The sequence below is a fragment of the Nuphar pumila genome, chromosome 5 (genome assembly GCF_984573655.1).
Source record: "Nuphar pumila chromosome 5, dmNupPumi1.hap1.1, whole genome shotgun sequence".
Taxonomy (NCBI): domain Eukaryota; kingdom Viridiplantae; phylum Streptophyta; class Magnoliopsida; order Nymphaeales; family Nymphaeaceae; genus Nuphar; species Nuphar pumila.
This window is the reverse complement of record NC_143253.1, coordinates 108,153,043-108,174,494: the sequence shown is the minus strand read 5'-3', so window position 1 is coordinate 108,174,494 and position 21,452 is coordinate 108,153,043. Positions and strand designations below refer to the sequence as shown.

The window sequence follows — 21,452 nt, the reverse complement described above, 5'->3', positions numbered from 1 at the left end:
ATTTCCACGGCCATAACTAGATGGGACAACAAGAGCAGATGTCTGAGTCACAGGCTGAGATTGTGGCAGAGATATCGCAAGTCTACTCAGACGATTGTAAGCGTCAGCAAGAGTGGGAACATTTGAACCAGTCAACATTTGAACTTTTGCAACAGAAAAATCTGAAGAGAGACCTGTAAGAAAACGAACAACCATGGTTTGTTCTTGATGATCCTTTTGCTTCGAGCAACACAGAGGCCGGTGAGCATTAAGTCTTTCAAACGCAACTTTGACAGAGGCATAGTACTGGGCCAAGGTCTGATCTCCCTGTTGCAAGTTATATATTTCATGTTCGACTTATAGGATACGACTCACATTTGTTTCTTGTGAGTATGTATCACGAAGATTGTCCCACATTAGTTTGGTTGTATTATAGTAGATCAATCCATCTGCAATATGGGGTTCGACACTGTTCATGATCCATGACATAACTATGTCATTATCTTCATCCCAAGTAACATATTTTCCCAATTTCTCAATGGGTTCGCCTTCCAACAAAATATGTTTTCGACGATGTCCAGATACCGACATCATAAAAGTTCTGGACCACCTGGCATAGTTGGTTTCATTCAACCTAACAGAAAAGCCATACGAGAAGGGGTTGGCAAACGCCTTATACTCCCCAATATGTTCCATTTTGGAATCACCTTTCGACGTTTCAGCCATACCAAAAAAAAACTTACTTGAACAGCAAGTGTTCAAGAAGAATTTTTTTTTTTCTTCAACTCAGCAGGAAACCACACCTGTTGTTCCACAAAATAAAGTTCAATCCAACAGGAAATCACATCTGCTATTTTCCATGACAGAAGAGTAACTTCAGCTTCCGTGCTTCCTTAAAAACAACACTCGACACAACAGGGAGTCACTGAAAAACATATTCTGAAATAAACCAACCCACACAAAAAAAAAACTAAATTTCAGTTGTTGTAGATACCACAGAAATCCCGAACATTGCTGCACCCAAACACATCACCACACATGATAGAATGCAGTCGCAAAACACAATGTTCACTAAACTTGTTGTTCTCCAACATATAAGGCATGACATCCAGTAAATATCACACACAATCAGCTTCTGCAAGAACTCAACACTTACGGCCACACAGAAAAAAAAAATTTTGTTGCTCCCAAACAGCAGGAACACACCTCGACAAGAATTCAGCACTCACGACAACAGAAAAAAAAATTATGTTACTTCCAACCATCAGGAATACCCTTCGACAACTTATGAACCAAAAACAAAACTCGTCATAGCAGCAACAAGACTCGGCACCACCAGGTCGCAACAGGAAATCCAGACGAGGAGAACTGATTTAGATTTTCTCCTAAGATCTGAACCGCAATCAAACTCCCAACAGCGTAGGTAGTCACGAGGAGAGAAAACAAAAAGAAGGACGAGGAGATACGACACCCACAGCAGGCATCCACGACCTGATTAGAAACATTACTCAGCGTGATCGAAGTTTGATCACGATCATGAAAGCCTCCACGATCGACTGTGTTCTGGTAAAACACGATCACGCTCCCACGTCACAATCGATATCTCGATCACGCTCCCACGTCACAGTCGATCACGTTCCCACGATCGGCTGAGCTCTGATACCATGTAGAAGATGAACCGAACCCTAGAGAGAGAGAGAGAGAGAGACGGCTGAACATGAAAACAGAAAACCTAATTACATCATTAGGGCTTCTCTCTATATTAAATAGAGAGAGGCAAAACAGAGAAATTACATCTAAGTCCTTATGAAAATAATATTTCAGAAAACCTCTAATAAAGAACAACTTAACCTAAAAACCACCTATTCTCAACAGTATGTACATACAGGAATGCACATGGCTTGAGACTTGTCCTACTGGCAATTTTCCAACTGGCTGCTCAAGAAAAGTATGATGCATGTGGACATAAATATCATAACAAGAAATGTGATTCAGGACAAAAGATCATTAATGACAAGTGAATGAAATCAGGCATCAACCCAAAAACATGCAATTCCATCTTAATTATGGGTTCAGAACAAACCAAGTCAAAAGGACGGAAAAGAGTTGAGCAAACAGACATGGTTGTCTAGATTAGTTAGACGTACCTTGTCCATCAGCCAAAAGGCAATAGTCTTATCACCAACAAGTGCCTGATCATGACTTTCTGCATATGAAACACATTTCTCCAGCCACCTTCTATTGGTAAGTGTATGAACAATGTCACCCATTAACCAATCATCATCCTTTTTCCTGCATGAGGAAATGGTAGGACACTAAGTAACAAGATTCCACGTTATGAAGTGTCTAATCTCAGCAAGGAAAAGAGCAGTGTATGAAGCAAATTGGAAACTGAGTTAATATGAATTATCCCAGGAATGGAATCTAAAGGTTAGAAACATATTCTTCAACGTAACATTAAATCAAAGGAAGATTGACGAATCGGATCAGTGACAAACAGGAAAATTCAGAAAGAAGTTTGGTTATTAAATATAGATAAACTTTACTTTTGATCGATGTTTAGTTTAACGTATTGAGTAGTTTAATCTTCCATAGTTGCAATCATTCATCCTTGTACCTTCTCCCCTTTGTCACAGGTTATGAGTAGAATTCCTCACCCATGTTAACAACAAAATCATCAGTTCCTTATTTCCCAAAATACTCATTCCTAAAGAGACAAGGCTCTGCTCTGCAAAACCATGGTTTGACAGACTTCTTCAGCAGCCTCAACTCTCAAATTCAGATTGAGGTTTTTCCCTTCTCAATCAATTTTGCTTCATTTATCACCTCGACCAAGGGGTAAGCAGAAAGTGGAGACAACATGACATGGAGAGAGAGAGAGAGAGAGAGAGAGATTTTACTTTGTTTTCCTTTTTGGCTCATGGATGAAAGTGATCAAGTGCCTGATATTGTTTGCAGAGGAGCAGAGGGAGAGGATGGATTGCTGTCACATAGGTGCGGGTGCGAGTGCGGGTGCGGGTGCGGGTGCGGATGCGGATGCGGATGCGGATGCGGATGCGGATGCGGATGCAGATGCGGATGCGGATTCGGATGCAGATGCAGATGCAGATGCAGATGCAGATGCAGATGCGGCACTTTAAAAAAACTTGGGTGCGGGGAATATATATAATTTTTAACAGTTTTAAGTTAGCACTACGTGTATTTGTGCATTTATGTATTTATATATATAATATAGATAAAAATGAACTTGATTAGGGTTAACTGAATCTACTTTTGGATAGAAATGGACCTCAGTGTGGTTGACTTCAGCTAACACAAAGGAAGTTGTGTCCAAGTGTTGCACCCGCCTGGGTGCGGGTGCAACGCGGGTACGGTGCCCTGTTAGAAGAGTCCATGTGACATAGATGGATTGTATAAAAATCCCTTTTCCAAACTGAACTTGAACTGATATTGAGAGCAGACTTGGAATCAAGTCATACAATTGGCGAATGTGCACAAATTGGCTTGATTGAATCCATGACAGTTTTCTCCCATTCAAGTTAATTTTTTGTGACTATTGTTCCCAAACAAGTGTAAGATTTTGAGAGAAATGTATAGTCAGAAATAATGACAAGCATGTTAACTGTTAAATAGTTTAACATCACAAATTTTACACCACAAGGCCTATTTGATGAATGGGCACCACTGGATGCAGAGTTAATGCAAAGAATATCTATAGTGGTCAAGGAAATCTGCTTAAAATTTATTGATATATCAACAGATAAAGTGTTCTATCAGCTCGATCATGCTCCAACAACATATAATATAACGAACATTTTTAAGGAATTTGTGTGTGTGTGTGTGTAGTAATGCTACCGTGCTCTGGGAGCACCTACTCCCACCTACTAACAATCATAGTTGTAGGTTGCATCTTCTCAATCAGACCATATAGATGTATTCAACATAGTTTATTTGATAGGAATAATGTTTTGGATCATGTTTTTTGGACATAAAAATATGAGTTAATTTTGGTACATTGTGAGCTGCCGATTTTTGAAGATCTTAAAAAAACCTACATGTATGCTATAATCATGTGATCCAAAACTTGTCTTCCACTAAATAATAATTGATCATATCGATAAGGTCTGATCAACAAAAAAAGCTCAAAACTATAGAAAATTTGAAGCTTCTATTAGTGGGAGTAGGTGCTCCTGGAGCACCATAGCATTACTAATATATATAAAAGCCAGATGAAATGTAGTGATAGAGATTACTTTGAAAGAAGTTCAATCCATTTATCTGCAATAGCCATGTGAAGACGGTAATCAAACCCAACACCACCATCTTTTACAGGAATGCAGAATGTTGGCATCCCACTAACCTGTAAGTTTGCAATAGAGAAAACTGTAAGTGAAAAAAGACAGAAAAGGGCATAATAAATGAAATCTTCTAACATGGTCACATCAAAGTACTCAAATTTGCAGAAAGAAATTTAAGTATCATGTACATCCATGATAGGAACTCCTGAAAAAGTTGACTAATGTTGCAGAAATGTATTACGATGCATAGGAGTTGCATTACTATGTCTTGCATAGCATCTTAACATTTACATTTGCAGTGCTTTGAAAATTACACTTTCATTTATGCACACTATAAACGTATGAAGATGCATGACAAAGAAACATAGGTTCCAATGCTAAATGAAATGACTGGCAGTTCATTCAACCAGTAGAAAGAAATAGAAGGCGCAAATGTCCTAAAATTCATAAATTGAGGAGCAACATGGAAGAGTGAAACTTTTACATCTTCACCAACAGCAATAGCTTCGGGAAAGAGGCCGTGGATAAGATCATTTGCGACCATCAAATAAACAACCGCATCCACATCAGTTGCATACCCAAAATACTCATTATAGTTTCCAGTAAAGGCCACCTGTTGAAAAAAAAACAGATCCGCTGTGCTTAACAAACATTCCAATAGAGGTTAAACATATATATTTATTTAACTATGCTTATAGTGAGTCCAAACCAGAAAGGAACTAGATAGGTAGTGCAATACACTCCACCATTATTCAACTTCCAAATTATTTTATGACCATTAAAATGTTTATGAAAGAAAAAAAAAACTGCAGCTCTAGCAGTTTAATCAAACATGAAGATACAGACATCAGGAAAGAATTCAAATAGTATTTGAAACCATCCATAGCATCAAGGAGCTAATCATGACACAGTTATTATGAATTAAAAAAACAGTCACATGAGTATTTACCACATTCCCCAGTTAGACTTATAATACCTTACAATGTTATGAAGATACCATGATAGTGGAATAATTAACATCATTTTCTACAACTATATTTATTGCCTTGATTTGTTAATGTCAAACTAATATTTTCTGGCTCTATTTTAATCTTACTATCTTAACTGTTGTTGATTTCTTTTTTTCCTTCTCTTAATTAGGGAACTAAACATGCATTACCATTAAAGCAAAAGTAAAATCCATGAAACGATCAAAATATTACCTTGCAGTAATGCAATGGTGTTAGGGCTATGTAGTCAAAAGCGCTAAGCGGTGCCTAGTCGGTAGACCCCTAAAAAGACTAGTCGAGGACTATGAGGGACTAGTCGGTACCCCAATTAAATATAAAAAAAGTACACAAAATATACATAAAAATATGTTTTTCTTTTACTAATAAGATGATTTCATTACAAGTACAAAATTACACATGCTTTCACAAAATATATTACTATACATAAATATAATTGTACACACACACAAATATATATATATATTCAATTATTCATAACATATTCAGTATAATCAACAAAATATGTTTTCAACCTTTCACAAATGCACAATAACACATACATAATAAATAACCTATTACATAATTCATAATGCTAAACATGCTTTCAGGCTTTTATAGAAAAAATCATCATAAACAAAGAAAATACATGCATATATAAAAAACATAATCAATTAAAATTAATTGTGCATGCTTTCAATGTTTCACAGAAAAAATCTCAAACGCAAAGTAGCACACACACACATATATAAATATAATAACTAAGCATGTTTTCATGATTTCACAGAACAAATCACACAAACACATGCACATACATATAATTATATATATACAAAAAAATAACAATATATATATATATGAATAATAAGTAACTAAACTGCCCTCGTGCCTAGGCGAAGGCAGCTTAGTGGCCAACTAGGCGACTTAGTCGGTGCTTAGTCCGCAAAATTGGGTACCTTTTAAGGTACCCACCTAGGAATTGCAAAGCCTAGGTATTTTACTTAGCCTAGACCGACTAGGCGGACTAGTCGGTACCTAGTTGGGGCTTTTGACTACATAGTGTTAGAAAGAAGGCCTTTTCCCCATTTTTGCAAAAGGAATACATTTAAAGGTGAGCATAGGGATTTCTATTAAATTAATTTTTTTCTCTTTCCTTTGTTATAGTATCTTCACTCGTTTTCCTTATTCAACAATAACTAATGCTGCATGTCTAGCCAATTGAACTAAAATAACCAGAAAAAACAACTAATATGCTATCAAGTCCGGTCAAAAAAGAAAAAAGAAGGGAAGGAAAAGCCAAAGGCCACAACGTAAAAGGGAGAAGAGGGAGGAGAAAAGGTGAAGAAAAAGGCAGAAGCCACAATATGAACCAACTATATCGACCACATATATAAAATCCCTGATTACATCATAACTGAACATTGATGCATTTATTGCCAATTGATAACTAAGCTGGAAGTATGAAACATAATGAAAGATGAAAGAAAGAAGTTGTCCATGTAAGGTACCTGCAAACCATGGTGGGTATACATCATTGAAGTTACACCATCAAACCTGAAACCATCAAACCTGTACTCCTCTAGCCACCATCTTACATTAGAAAGTAGAAACCTTAACACCTGAAGTTGAATATAAGTTAGAAGATAAAACAAAAACAAGGCATGAAACTGAAACAGAAAGGACACTGAATAAATCATTTAGAACAGAAAAGATTCACATTGAACAATTCATGTGAAATTAAGTGTTCATGAGTGCAACTCAATAGTTGTTTACCTCCCAACTTCCATAGTTAAATAGGCGAGAATCCCACATCCAATGATAACCCCGTGATCCAGAGTGGAAATAATGGGAGTCTGTTCCATCAAACATGTTCAAGCCATCCAGCACGTTGTTTGAAGCATGGCTGTAGATGATGACACCTATAATTAAAACTTAAAACACTCAAGAAGATTTTAACTATAACATGGATTTCTTTGATGTACAAGGATGTCAAAACCTCCAATCAAATTATTCTACTTTTTCACAAGATAAATTGGAATTTCAAAAATATTGAACCATTCACGCAACCCAATGCTGCATATGTTAAAAGTTTGTAGAATTTATGGTCAAACTGAAAAGATATTTAACTAGGAACACTGAAGAGACAAGCTAAAGAAAACAATCATTTGAAATGTAGTACCAACAAACCAACCAAGTGTGCAAAGCTTACATAAACATGATGTGGTTGATGTCAAGTATCTGTGAGTTGAGATTAGCAGAAGGAGAGCATACAAAAAGGAGAGCATGAGCCAACATCCATTTCATTTTAGGATAAGGTACTACACAAGGAGCATAGGGGCTGACCGCCTTGGTTGCACTTTTACAACACATTTTGGACAGAATTTCCCTTATAATGTTGACCAAGAATAAGTACACTAGAAATAAAGGAATAAAAAAAAATAAAAATGCTAATACAACCTACATACAAATGACACGTTACAAGGACAAGCCACAGACATAACCAATCTCATTCACAGAATGATCCATTTGGGTACATGTCTCCATTCATTCCCCACCCACCCTGTTAAGACAAATGTAACATTGTGGTGCATTGAACGAGGTATACTTAGGTATACTTATTGGTACTTTGTATTTGTAATTTTTTTTGTATTCTAGGTATACCTCTCAGGTATTTAGTCTTTAGATTGAGTATACTCAATGTATACTTGTAGGAGTAGAATATGTAATTTTTAATTTCTTTCATTTGTATTCTTAATCATTATTTAAATGACATTTGTAATTTTTGTATTTTTAACTTTTCTTTTTTTGGTCAAACTGATTTGACCAGCTAGCCATTAGGACTATGCCTAACGGCTAGTCCTCTCTATTTCTCTCTCTCAGTCTCTTATATAAAGGAAATGTGTGTGTGTGCGCGTATCTAGGAGTGAGAGGATGGATGTATATCGGGTGTGATTGTTTGTAGTGAGGATGCTTTGTACAATTTTGTATATTTTTTTATTAATAACATTATTTATTTTATTTCATTTCTTGGCGTGCTTGTGAATGTACAAGTATGGTGTTCATATCTTTTAGTTTGTTTTCTTTTTTCTATTTGGTTATGTCTTGGGTTCCATGCCACTTCGTGACATCGTATCAGAGCAAAGAGAGATCACCTTGGTGTTTGTGGCAATGGACTCGGGGCTCTCTTGATTGAGTATATGCTTCATGAGGTATCATTGATTGAGGTGTGTATATCATGGTTACTTTCGAGATGATTTTCAAAATCTTCGTATTGTTTGTGCTCTCATACATTGAGTGTGAGAGATAGTTCTCTTCTGATTTTTTTATAAAATTCCTTATATCCTTTTGCGACAGATTTGGTAAGTTTTGCATGAATGTCCACTTTGGTGTTTATTTTGATTTCATAAGATTGTTCATTTTAGTAGATTTAAGATTGTTGTATTGAACTTTCTGCGTTGAACATCTACTCTTTTGTGTTGGGTTTGTAATGAAGCAACAAGTACACAAATACTATGCCACAAAGTGACTATAAAGGTGCACACTCACAAGAACAAGAGCCACTAATGGGCCAAATACAAAGGGCCACTAAGGGCTAATCTCACAAACTCCCAAAAGAGAGCAAGAACACATAAAAAATAAGAATCATTATTCCAATATGCTTGGCAACAAGCATTGCTTTTACAAGGGGAAGGACTGCCTTTAAATAGGCACTACATGTACTAAGGGGCTGGTCCAACAGCTAGTTGGACCAGCACCCAATGCTGTTCAGCAGCTTTTACAAAGAAAATATAAAACAAAAATAAAAAAGAAATAAAAAAGGCATGAGGCCATGATGCAGTGGCGATGGTCGGCTGCAACGTATCTGCTGGCTGGATGAGGAAACGTGACTCCCACGTTCAACAATGGGCAGAAATAAGAGAAACAGTCACCCAAAATGATGGTGACTGTGTTAAACCTCCTTTTATTGAAATAGAGAACTTCAATGAACGAATAACAATGTAAACTATGAATGAAAATAGCAAACAATGCAAAGGAATGAGACAAAAGGTCAAGAAAGTAGAAAAAAAATGCTGGAACGAAAAGGCTGTTGACAAGGAATCAATCTTCTCTGCCTTCGTAAAACCCTAGGAGTGGGTTTTAAATATTCAGCTGGCGGATCCGGGTCTCGGGTCCAGTCATGGACCCGAGACGAGATCCGGGTCTTCTTCTTGATGGATCCGGATCCGGGTCACGGGTCTTGGGGTAGGGTCTGGGTCCATCCAGCCCTGCATCATTCTCCCCAGGTGGGAAAGAAGTCGGCTCTAACGACTTTTTGTCTCCACAGTAAGCATATAGATCAGACACATTAGATGTAGGAGAAAGGTGCCAAGTTTCAGGCAGCCCAAGGAGGGAAGATCGGTCAACTAGGCCCGCTAGCCGGGGCAACCCGGTCTCCTTGGTGGGAAGGAGAACTATCATATGACCCTGAAAGACAAATGTGTACGTATTCCTACGGCCATCATGGATGGTCTTACGGTCAAACTGTCAGGGACGTCCCAATAAGATGTGACACGCACTCATGGGCGCCACGTCACACCACACTTCATCGTGGTAATGCTCTCCCATAGAGAACCGAACTAGACAACGCAGGGTGATTGGCACCTCATTGCCTTTCTTGAACCATGCCATTTTATAAGGTTGGGACAATTTTTCTGTTTTTAGGTTCAAGGTTGACACGACACTCTCGGACACCATATTCTCGCACGCTCCAGTATCAATGATAACATCACATGCACGCCCCTCACAGTTACACCGAGTTCTAAAAATATTATTTCGCAACCATTTTGTGGGGGTCGACTCTCGGGATGTGGTCAACACATGACGACTGGTTAACAAATTTTTGATGCTGCCATCGAACTCTATGACTTTCACCTCGTCATTCCCCTCAACAAGCGACTCACCCTCGCTCTCACTATCGGACGCAGACTCAACAATGCCCTCTACTAGATGAGTGTTCTTATTCATGGTGGGACACTTGGATGCAATATGACCTAACTCTTGACACCTAAAACAACGAACAATGGACTCATTGGGCTTACCCTTGGATCTGGTGTGGTACGCAGGTCCAGACTGATCGGGTTTGCTAGGGTCGACTCCTTGGGCGGACTTTGAGTCTTCTTTCCTAGGGGAGCTCGCTCCCCTGATTGGGAAACTGGACTTGGGTTGACTGGACTGATCACTACGAGATGTCCTATGTTCTTGCCTCCTCTTCAGTTTCTCCTCTACATTCATCGCATAACTACTTGCCTGATCCAGTGACTCGACTGTGATACAACTGAAGTCGTCAAAAATAGCAGGACGGAGACCAGAAATATACCTCGTGACCTTCTGGCGGGCGGTCTCCTCGATCTGCACTCGTAGGGAAAGACGATGGAACTCCGCAGTGTAATCCACCACAGTATTGGTGCCTTGACGCAGGGTCAGGTACTCCTTGTAGGCTCTCTCGGCGTGATCTGACGGCACAAACTTAGACTGCATCAACCGCTGCATCTCTTCCCAAGTCTGTACACGCTCTAATCCCTGTCGCTCCCTCGGTCGCTGCATCTCAACCCACCATGTCTGTGCTAGGCCTCTCAACCGAGTAGAGGCTAGGGAGACACGACGGTGCTCGGCGACATCGTGGTAGTCAAAGAAGAATTGGACGGCATATGACCAATCAAAGAATTGCTCTGCATCGAACCGACCTGCGAACTTTGGAAGCTCTAACTTCACCCCATACGTGGAGGGGCGCTCTGGTGCTCTTTGCTGACGGACCTCCACCATGCCTGCAGGGTATTCATCCCAAAAAGTATTGTCCCACACTACTCTATCATCGTGGTTCTGCTCGCCTGGCTGCTGGCGTTGTGCTACTCCAATGACGTGTGGGTGGCGCTCAGGTCGCGCCGGTCCCTGCTGAATCTGCCTTGGTCTGGCTAGCCCATGGGCGGGAGCCATCTGTGTCTGACGTTGGGGTATCGGTATGATAGGTGGTCCTGCGATAGGCGGAAGGGTTGGTCGGATCTCGGGCTCTAGGTGGGTAGAAATTGGATAGTATGGGTTTGGGTTATAGGTCGGGTTAGGATAATGGTATTGAGTAGGGTATGGTATTGGGTTTTGGATCTGGGGTGGGTTTCTGGGTTGGTTCTGGTTCGGGTATCTGGTTGGGTTGGTATTGGACTGAGATGATTCGCCCGACTGGATATGGATCGGGCCTAATCCTAGACTATTCGTCGGACCCAAATTTGAATAGGTTGGATCGGGGATCGAGTTGTGGGGGTAAAAGGCTTGGTTTGAACTCGATCCACGATCCCTACAATTATGGGTCTGGTTTTGACCCGGCTCAACATCAAACTGGAGCTCCGTCCGGGTCCGATACAGGTTTGTGTCGGTATGGGGTCCCATTTGAGGTTCGAAAATAACGGGTTTGGCCGGATTCGTAGTAAACTGTAATCCAAACCCAACTGGGTAGGCTGGATATGGGTTTGCAGGACCCATACCCGCCACCGGGAACCCAAAGGGTGGTCCCTGGAAATCGAGTATGGGTCCGATCCTAGTGGGATCTCGACCGGACCCTGCTGGAGCAGGTCCGGTCCATAAGGGTTCAGTCCCCTTGGTCTGCAACTGTGCTGCAACAGCGCCCCCATGCACAGGTGCTGGGAAAACTGACAGATCCACCCCAGTCTGGGCTGAGGTGGGTGTGTTTGCAGCTTGACTCGGCATCAGGTTCGGCCCACGCAGACCGTGCCCGATTGGCAGCCCCTGCTGCGTGGGTCGTTGCCCTACTTGCGCACCCACGTTGCTGATGGGTAGGCTTTGGGGTAACGGTTGGCCGACGTCCCTGCATAACTCCTTCCCTGTATCACCAGATGGCACGACTAACGGGAAGTGTTGTTGGGTCACAGCCACAGATTCGACAGGGACGACACCAACCTGCTGAGTAGACGCTGAGGGTGGTAATGTTGGTGAATCAGTCGCTGCAACTCGACTCTCCACCCCATCCAATCGCCGTGATATACTTGCCACGTCCCGGCTGACTCGCAATACGCTTTCTTGCATCTTCGTCATCATTTCCATCATCCGTAGTATAAGGTCTGTGTTGCCAACATCCTCCTGCTCGATCTTTGTCACTGGATCGCCCCTCACCTCCGAACTCATCTTGTTGTCGGGGAGAAAAGGCGTTGGCTCTGATACCAACTGATGCAGTGGCGATGGTCGGCTGCAACGTATCTGTTGGCTGGATGAGGAAACGTGACTCCCACGTTCAGCAATGCGCAGAAATAAGAGAAACAGAAATAAGAGAAACAGTCACCCAAAATGATGGTGTCTGTGTTAAACCTCCTTTTATTGAAATAGAGAACTTCAATGAACGAATAACAATGTAAACTATGAATGAAAATAGCAAACAATGCAAAGGAATGAGACAAAAGGTCAAGAAAGTAGAAAAAAAAATGTTGGAACGAAAAGGCTGCTGACAAGGAATCAATCTTCTCTGCCTTCGTAAAACCCTAGGAGAGGGTTTTAAATATTCAGTTGGCGGATCCGGGTCTCGGGTCCAGACATGGACCCGAGACGAGATCCGGGTCTTCTTCTTGATGGATCTGGATCCGGGTCACGGGTCTTGGGGTAGGGTCTGGGTCCATCCTGCCCTGCATCAGGCCATCAGTCCCTAGTGGACTGACACCTGTTACACACTAAATTACTGAAATACAACTTAGGGGTATTTCAGTTTACATACACATTAAAAGACATATATATATATATATATATATATATATATATATATCCTCAAAATATATAGAGTAATGGGTAGGTGCTAAATGAAATATGCTAAATGATATGTGCTAAATTACTTTTTCAGGGTTTTTTCGTTTTATTTTTAAATTCTGACCGTACAGACGTGATCTATGTACTTGAGTTTATAGGGATCAGCTCTTAGAAGTGTTTTATTTCGACACATGGGTGGGTTTTTATAAGGTTCAAAAATCAATGGTTCAAAATCTTTGTAAATTTTTGAGGCTCCAAATATCATTTTTTTCATCAAAAACACATGATCTAGGTGTTGGTTCCTCGTAAATCAACCATGCCCAACACATTTACGGGGTCGGAACTGCGAAAAAACACTAGAAGAGCAGAAAAACCCATTTAGCATGTATCATTTAGCACCTACCCATTACTCAATATATATATAACAAAAATATGTCACATATACAATACATTCTAACACCCCCTGAAACTTATGGTGTGATCACCAAAAGCTTGTGAAGAAGAAAATAAAATCGAGGTGACGAAAGCGCCTTGATAAAGAAGTCTGCTAGTTGATATTCGGAAGTAACATAAGGTAGAGTAAAGAAGTCTTCTAGTTGATATTCGGAAATAACATAAGGTAGAGTGATATTCGAAAGCGCCTTGGTGAAGAAGTTTGCTTTCATCATCGATTATCAGATATACTTTAATACAAGGATGGAGATTCAATTATCCAAACATTATTTTGAAGCGGTCAAAGATTATTGATGGATTGAGGCCATGAATGAAGAAATATGTGCATTACACACTTGCAGAACATGGAAAGATAGTGGACAGACCTGTTGATGAAAATATAGTTGCTGCAAATGAGACGTTTAGCCTTGTGATTAAAATGAGGACTATCCAGTTGATATATGATTGGAGGATGCATCAGATGGATGTAAAGAATGTTTTTCTTCATGGAGAGCATAAAGATGAGGTCTATATAGAGCAACAGAAGGAAAACCATCAAATAAAGTATCTTTTACAGAGATCGTCATACAGATTGATACAAGCTTCAAGAGCTTGGTTTCAAAGATTTTCAGATGAGATCCAAAAATATGGTTTTCAAAGAAGTTAAGTAGATTACTCTCTTTTCACTTGCATTGGAGAACAAGGAATTACCATTCTATTAATATATGTTGATGAAATTGTGATTGCTAATAGTTCTGACAAGCATGTGGTAGAATTAAAAGAATACTTGAAAAGAAGTTTTTAGATGAAGGATCTGGGAGATCTCAAATTCTTTCTAGGAGTGGAAATTGATCGGACTGCAGACTGGATGTTACTTTCCCAGCAAAAGCATGTCATAGATTTGCTTAAAATGTATGGAATGAAAATCTGTAAGTCGATATCTACTCCAATGCCTATTAATGAGAATTTGAGGATTAATGAAGGACAACTTATTCAAGATGCAACGAACTACAAAAGTATAGTAGGAACTATTAGAATATAGATCGGATATGGATCCAGTACTAGATCCATATCCATATAGAATAGGTTCACGTCGTTGCTACATTATAATGTATTATACATTACTAACCAGGGGCAATCTTACCATTGTAAAATATTCTTGTAAACCTATTTTATACTAATGATGTTTAGTGCAGCACGCAGAAAAAGAAGTGGCTGCCGATTCCAAGGAAATCCCCTCTCTTCTCTCCTCTCTTCTTCACTCCTCTTTCTCGGTATTCACGATAGAACTGCCAACCCAAGCAGTTTTAACATGGTATCAGAGCAGCGATTAATCTGGGCGTAAAAGGGCATTCGTCAGGGATCGTGAAAGGATCTGCCAAGCCTTCGGCCGAGTCTTTTCCCTCATCAGCGATCGTGAAAAGGCCTACTTCACGACCTACCGTGCCTAACCTTCAGTCGAGTTCACAGACGAGCTGAGTCTCCTCTTCCTCCTCTTCAGAACAACCGAGTTTCAGAACAGCCGAGTTCCTCCTCTTCAGAACAGCGGAGTTTCAAACAGCCGAGTTCCTCCTCTTCAGTCGAGTTTCAAACAGGTCACCTCTTCAGCCGAGTCTTCTGCTCTTCATCCCTTTCAGCCGAGTTTGAAACAGGTAACGCCTGATTTCAGCCGAGTCTTCTGCTCTTCATCCCCTTCAGCCGAGTTTGAAACAGGTCACGCCTGATTCATTTCTTTCTCCCTTTTCAGCGAGTCTTTTGTTCTCTTCCTTCTACTACTGAAATACTTATTTTCTATCAACTGTTTCTTCTATTTTCCTTCGCTGAGATTCCTTTCAGCTTCATTCCCACATCACGCCAACTATTTCTTTCCCACGCTGTCGTTATTTTCTGTTTTTCTTCTCCATCAATTCTGAACATCACGTTTCTGTTGGTCTGAAAATTGTTTTGTCACGACTGCTTTATTCTCTTCTACTTAACCTTTTATCTTGAATTGGTCTGTCGTTTTGTTGCTTCAGCCACTAGTGTTTTCATTTCAGTTTCAGTTTCAGTCACTAAACTTCAGGCAAGCCGTATCTTCTCGTTGTCAACGAGCTACCAATGGATACTTCAGACAATTCGAGTCTTTCTTCCAACTTCCTTGGACAGCTAGTTTCAGAAAAATTGACTACCAACAACTACCTGACTTGGAAAAGGCAAATTGCTCCTTTTATTCATAGTCAAGACCTTTCAGGCCACTTGGATGGATCTACTCCTGTACCTCCAGAATTTATCATAACTGAAACCAAAGAAGATGGAGGATTGTCGAATACTATTCGCAATCCTGCATTTGTTTCTTGGATGAAGCACGATCAGGCTCTTGTTGCATACATCACTTCCACATTGTCTCAAGAGATATTGATTTTCATTCATGATGATTGCACATCCAAAGTTTTGTGGGAGCTTTTAGCTCAGACATATTCTCAGATATCATAGGCTAAAGTGTTGTTTCTCAAACGCGAATTTCAGATGTTAAGAAAGGGGGCAATGAGCATTATTGAATTCTTAAATCAAGTTAAAAGCATTACGGACCAGTTAGCCATGGTTGGATATCCAGTATCAGATAAAGAAAAGGTGCAACAAACATTGAATGCCTTGGGATCAGAATATCATGTCCTTGTGACATCCTTATTGTGCTTACCTACATTACTCAGTTTTGAGGAATTACGCGCCAAACTGCTTCAATATGAAATGACTCTGAAGAGCATGTCTGATACTTCAGTTGGACAATCATCTACGCATGAGGTTCTTGCCACAGGGATGATAGTTGATCGAGCACGAGGAGGACGTGGCAGAGGCAGGGGAACTGTCATCCAGGGTGGACGTGGATTACTACCCACACCAAATTCCACAGCCAGTTTTTCAAGGAATGTTCCCACATGCTATCAGTGTAATAAACGGGGTCACATCAAAGCCAACTGTTGGTTCAACCCGCAGAATCGAAACAGAGCGCAAAATAATAGAAATATTGCTACACCAGGAACTGCAGGTACCTTTCGGGTCAGTGATGATGCTAAGTATCTTCTCTTATCTGCGATGGCCAACTTGAACTTGAAACAGAATGATGATGGAATATGGTATGTTGACTCCGGAGCAGCGACTCATGTTACTGGCAATGCAGGTAAATTCTCTACTTTGGTTCCCTATTCTTGAAAATCTAATATTGTAACTGGAGATGGGACTCACCAACCTATTTCAAACATAGGCAATGTCCTTATTCCTTTGTCTGAGTCATCTATTTCTTTATCTGATGTCGTTCATGCACCAAATATAAAGAAAAACATTGTCTCTGTATCTAAACTTGTTGACTCTACCAATTCATCTGTGGAATTTACTCCTATTTCTGTCTTTGTCAAGGATCTTCAAACGAAGGAGATGTTCGCTAAAGGAGAGCGATGTGGAAACATGTATGTCTTCAATGAAGATCCAGCCTCCAGTATCTTGAAGCCCAAGTCTGATCATGTCTCTGAAAACGTCCTAAGTTTATCCAAATGTAATAAGCCAGATCTCTGGCATTCTCGTCTTGGTCATTGTAGTCAAGTCTTTATTGAAAAGTTAGTGTCCAATGGTTTTCTTTCAGAGTCTGTTTCATTTTCATTAAAGAATAAAATGTGTTCCAATTGTCAAGTTTGCAAGAGTCATGTACTTTCTTTTCATCAAATAAATAAAAGATCTTCTATTCCTTTTGAGATAATATGTTCTGATGTTTGGGGTCCAGCACCCAATCCTTCTTCTTCCGGAAGTAAATATTATGTATCTTTTATTGATAGTTTCTCTCGTTTTACCTGGATATTCTTCATGAAACACAAATCAGAGGTTTTTCTAAATTTTCGTCACTTTCATGCCTATGTTAAAAATCAATTCTCCCAAAATATTCAAATTCTCCAATGTGATGGAGGTGGTGAGTATTCCTCCAAAGAGTTTTTAGACTTCCTCTAAGATAATGGGATGCATCGTAGAGTTTCTTGCCCGTATGCTCCACAACAAAATGGAATTGATGAACGTAAACACAGACATATTGTGGAGAGTGCAATGAGTATGATGCATGGTTGTAATTTGCCCATCAACCTTTGGACAAAAGTTTTTCATACTGTCACTCATGTGATAAATCGTTTTCCTATGCCTATCCTTGAAAATCAGTCTCTCTATTATGTTCTCTTTGGTATACAGCCTAATTATGATGAGTTACGAGTTTTTGGATGCACATGTTATGTACATGTTGACAAATCCATGAGAAACAAATTTCAAGACAAAGCCTCTATATGCCAATTTGTAGGTTATGCAGATGAACACAAGGGGTACAGGTGTTATGACCCTATCAATAAGAAGATCAGAATTTCCAGAAATGTTGTCTTTGATGAAAATAGCTTTCCAGAAAATAAAGCCAACTATGATCGTGAACATGGTGATATGGCTGATAATTGGTATAATCCATGGCTCAGTGCTGAACTTATCTCACATGCTGCTGAATGTACCACTTTGGCTCCTGAAAACATACATGATGAGACGGTTTCAGATAAGGTGTCGGAAACAGAATGTCAAAGATACAAAGGGAATGTCTACACTAGAAGACCCAGAGCGCAAACAGATGCACCTGTTGGAGAAAACATTACATTCCCCAATAATGTGGAGGCACCAAGAAAATCAAGCAGGATAAGGCATCCAATTGAAAAATGGGTAAGTTACGATAACTTCTCTATGGATTTTCAGATTTTCCTATCCAAGGTTGAAAAACATGAAGAACCACTTGGATTTTGTCAAGCTGTTCAATCTGACAAATGGATTGAGGCGATGAATGAGGAAATAGAGGCACTTCATGAGTGTCGAACATGGGAGATAGTTGGTCGTCCCCCAGATAAAAATGTTGTTGGCTCAAAATGGGTGTATAAGATTAAATATAAACCGGATGGGAGCATTGAACGATACAAGGCACGTCTTGTTGCCAAAGGGTTCACCCAAGAATATGGTGAAGATTACGATGAGACCTTCAGTCCAGTAGTGAAAATAGGAACCATTCGCATTATCCTCGGCCTAGCCATTGAGCATGGGTGGAGCCTTAGTCAGCTTGATGTCAAAAATGCATTTCTTCATGGGGACTTAAAAGAAGAGGTCTATATGGAGCAACCTCAAGGTTATGCAAAGGGAGACCCAAAAGCATATGTATGTAAATTAACCAGAGCATTGTATGGTTTAAAGCAAGCCTTCTGGTCATGGTTTGACAGCTTCTCCTCAGAGATTCAGAACCACGGTTTTATTCGTTCCCAACTAGACCATTCTTTATTCATATACAGGGATAGAACCACTGTAGTTTTCTTACTTATATATGTTGATGATATAGTGGTCACTGGTAATGCTCCAGAGCGTATTCAACAAATTAAAGTTTTGCTGAGTATGCGATTTAAGATGAAAGATCTTGGAAAGCTAAGGTATTTTCTTGGTGTAGAGGTGGACAGACAGGATGGAGAAATGTCATTAACTCAACACAAATACACTCTTGATCTTTTGGCCAAAGCAGGAATGACAGATTGCAAACTTGTGCCTATACCCAGTGTTGTCAATCAAAAACTCACCATTTGTGATGGCGAGTTGTATCCTGATGCAACCAAGTATCGCAGTTTAGTGGGCATGTTACAGTATCTTACTTTTACTAGACCAGATATTGTATATTCTGTAAATCAAGTATCTCAGTTTATGCATGAACCAAAGACTGGTCATATGGATGCCGTCAAGCGTATTCTCTGATATCTAAAAGGCACGGTGGGTGATGGACTCAAATATGCTCAATCTTCATGGGCAACACTGAAACATGACATATTGGCCTATACAGATGCAGACTGGGCAGGAGACCCAGATGAAAGAAGGTCGGTTTCAGGATACTGTGTTTTCATTGGAAGCAATCTTATCTCATAGAGTAGCAGAAAACAGAAAGTTGTGGCAAGGTCTAGCACGGAGGCAGAATATAGATCTATGGCAGCTACCACAGCAGAAGTAACCTGGGTTAGGCATCTCCTTACAGAAATGGGAGAGAGTATCTCATGTTCAACCCTCATGTGTGATAATAGAAGTGTTGTACAAATTGCTTTCAATCCTGTTCATCACGGTCGGACCAAACATATTGAGATTGACCAACATTTCATCAGACAAAAGATAGCAGACAAAGAGATTGAACCGGTCTATGTGCCTTCAGAAGACCAAGTTGTTGATATGTTCACAAAAGGTCTCACAAGTAACCGCTTTTGGTATCTGAAGAACAAGTTGCACATGGTTCAATCTCATGCACAACTTGAGGGAGGGTATTAGAATATAGATCGGATATGGATCCAGTACTGGATCCATATCCATATAGAATATGGTTCACGTGGTTGCTACATTATAATGTATTATACATTACTAACCAGGGGCAATCTTACTATTGTAAAATATTATTGTAAACCTATTTTATACTAATGATGTTTAGTGCAGCACGCAGAAAAAGAAGTGGCTGCCAATTCCAAGGAAATCCCCTCTCCTCTCTCCTCTCTTCTCCACTCCTCCTTCTCGGTATTCACGATTGTAGTACCTAAGTTTTACTCGCCCAGATATCGTTTATGCTGAAAATTGTGAAGCGTAGTCTAAGGTTACCCTTAGAGATGGCCTACGTTATCTTCCCAATAGACAGGATCCTCTAATTATTTTTGGATTCACAGACGCATATTGGGCAGGGGATCCTGATATGAGGAGGTATGTTTCAAGGTATTGTGTTTTCTTGGGAAATAACCCAATATCTTAGAGTAGAAAGAAACAACGAACTGTGGCCAGATCAAGTGAAGAGGCAAAATATTGTTCTATAGCATCTCTAGCTGCCAAAGTTACCTGGATTTGTCAGGTTCTGTCTACTTTGAATCAAAAGATTGGGTGCACCATTATATCCTGTGACAAACAAAGTGCTATTAAGATTTTGTTGAACCCTATCCTTCAGGACAAAACACATTCAAATAGACACTACAAGGAATAAAGTCAATAGCAGCAACTCTTTAACGGCGACAAAAAAAAGTCCTCGCTATTGACTTAGCAACAACAACGACTTTAGATACCTGTGAATGGCTTGGTCGTGCACAATTGTTGTCGTTAAAGACATGTTCATAACGGCGCCTTTATATATCGTTGTTATAGGTTGGTTTATAACGATTACATTATATGGCCATTAAATATGTCACTGCTATAATCACACCTATAACGGCGACTTTAGATATCGCCGTTATAGGTATGTTTATAATGGCGACATTATATGGACTTTAATTGTGGTCATTAAAAAACTTTTACGATAATATTTAATAGACATATAATATCTCGTCGTCATAGAGAAATGCTATAACGATGACTTTTTTTTATCTCACCGTTATATATCAATAGCGGCGATGTTATATACCCATTAAATATTGAAGCAAAGGTTTTTTAACGGAAACAATTAAAGACCATATAATGTCGCTGTTATAAAACTTTTACGGCAATATTTAATGGGTATATAATGTCACCGCTATTGATATATAATGGCAAGATAAAAAAAAGTCATCGTTATACTATTTCTCTATGACAGCAACATGTTTGTTGTTTTTATAGCCTTTCTCTTTCTCTATAACGACATTTTTGTCGCCGTTATAGCATAGTATTTTAAAATGGCCCGACAAACCCTTTTTTCTTTTTCGTTTCTCTCTCTCTCTCTCTCTCTCTCTCTCTCTCTCTCTCTCTCTCTCTCTCTCTCTCTCTCTCTCTCTCTCTCTGCCCGGGCTCACCAGAGCTCCTTCCTGCACGGCTCTCTCTATCTCTCTCTCACCGTCTCTCTCCCTCTGACACGCCTTGTTTCCCTCCGACAACGACATGGCACGACTGTGCCCCATCTTTTTTTGAGGTGCTCCTTTTCATTGTGAAACTCAGGTTTCAACAAGGGAATCATCTTTTC

At 39.9% G+C, this 21,452-nt stretch overlaps 1 protein-coding gene across 1 annotated transcript in view; it reads right to left on the bottom strand.

Annotated features, from left to right (window-relative positions):
* The window catches only part of LOC149838059 (1,4-alpha-glucan-branching enzyme 1, chloroplastic/amyloplastic-like), a 120,831-nt gene that overhangs the window by 39,286 nt on the left and 60,093 nt on the right, over positions 1-21,452 (bottom strand). The window contains exons 12-16 of the mRNA XM_090006348.1: positions 7,037-7,166; positions 6,772-6,882; positions 4,762-4,890; positions 4,233-4,339; positions 2,127-2,271 (exon numbers count right to left, since the gene is read on the bottom strand). Coding sequence (XP_089862474.1) covers positions 2,127-2,271; positions 4,233-4,339; positions 4,762-4,890; positions 6,772-6,882; positions 7,037-7,166 — 622 coding nt within the window. The remainder of the gene's footprint in view (positions 1-2,126; positions 2,272-4,232; positions 4,340-4,761; positions 4,891-6,771; positions 6,883-7,036; positions 7,167-21,452) is intronic.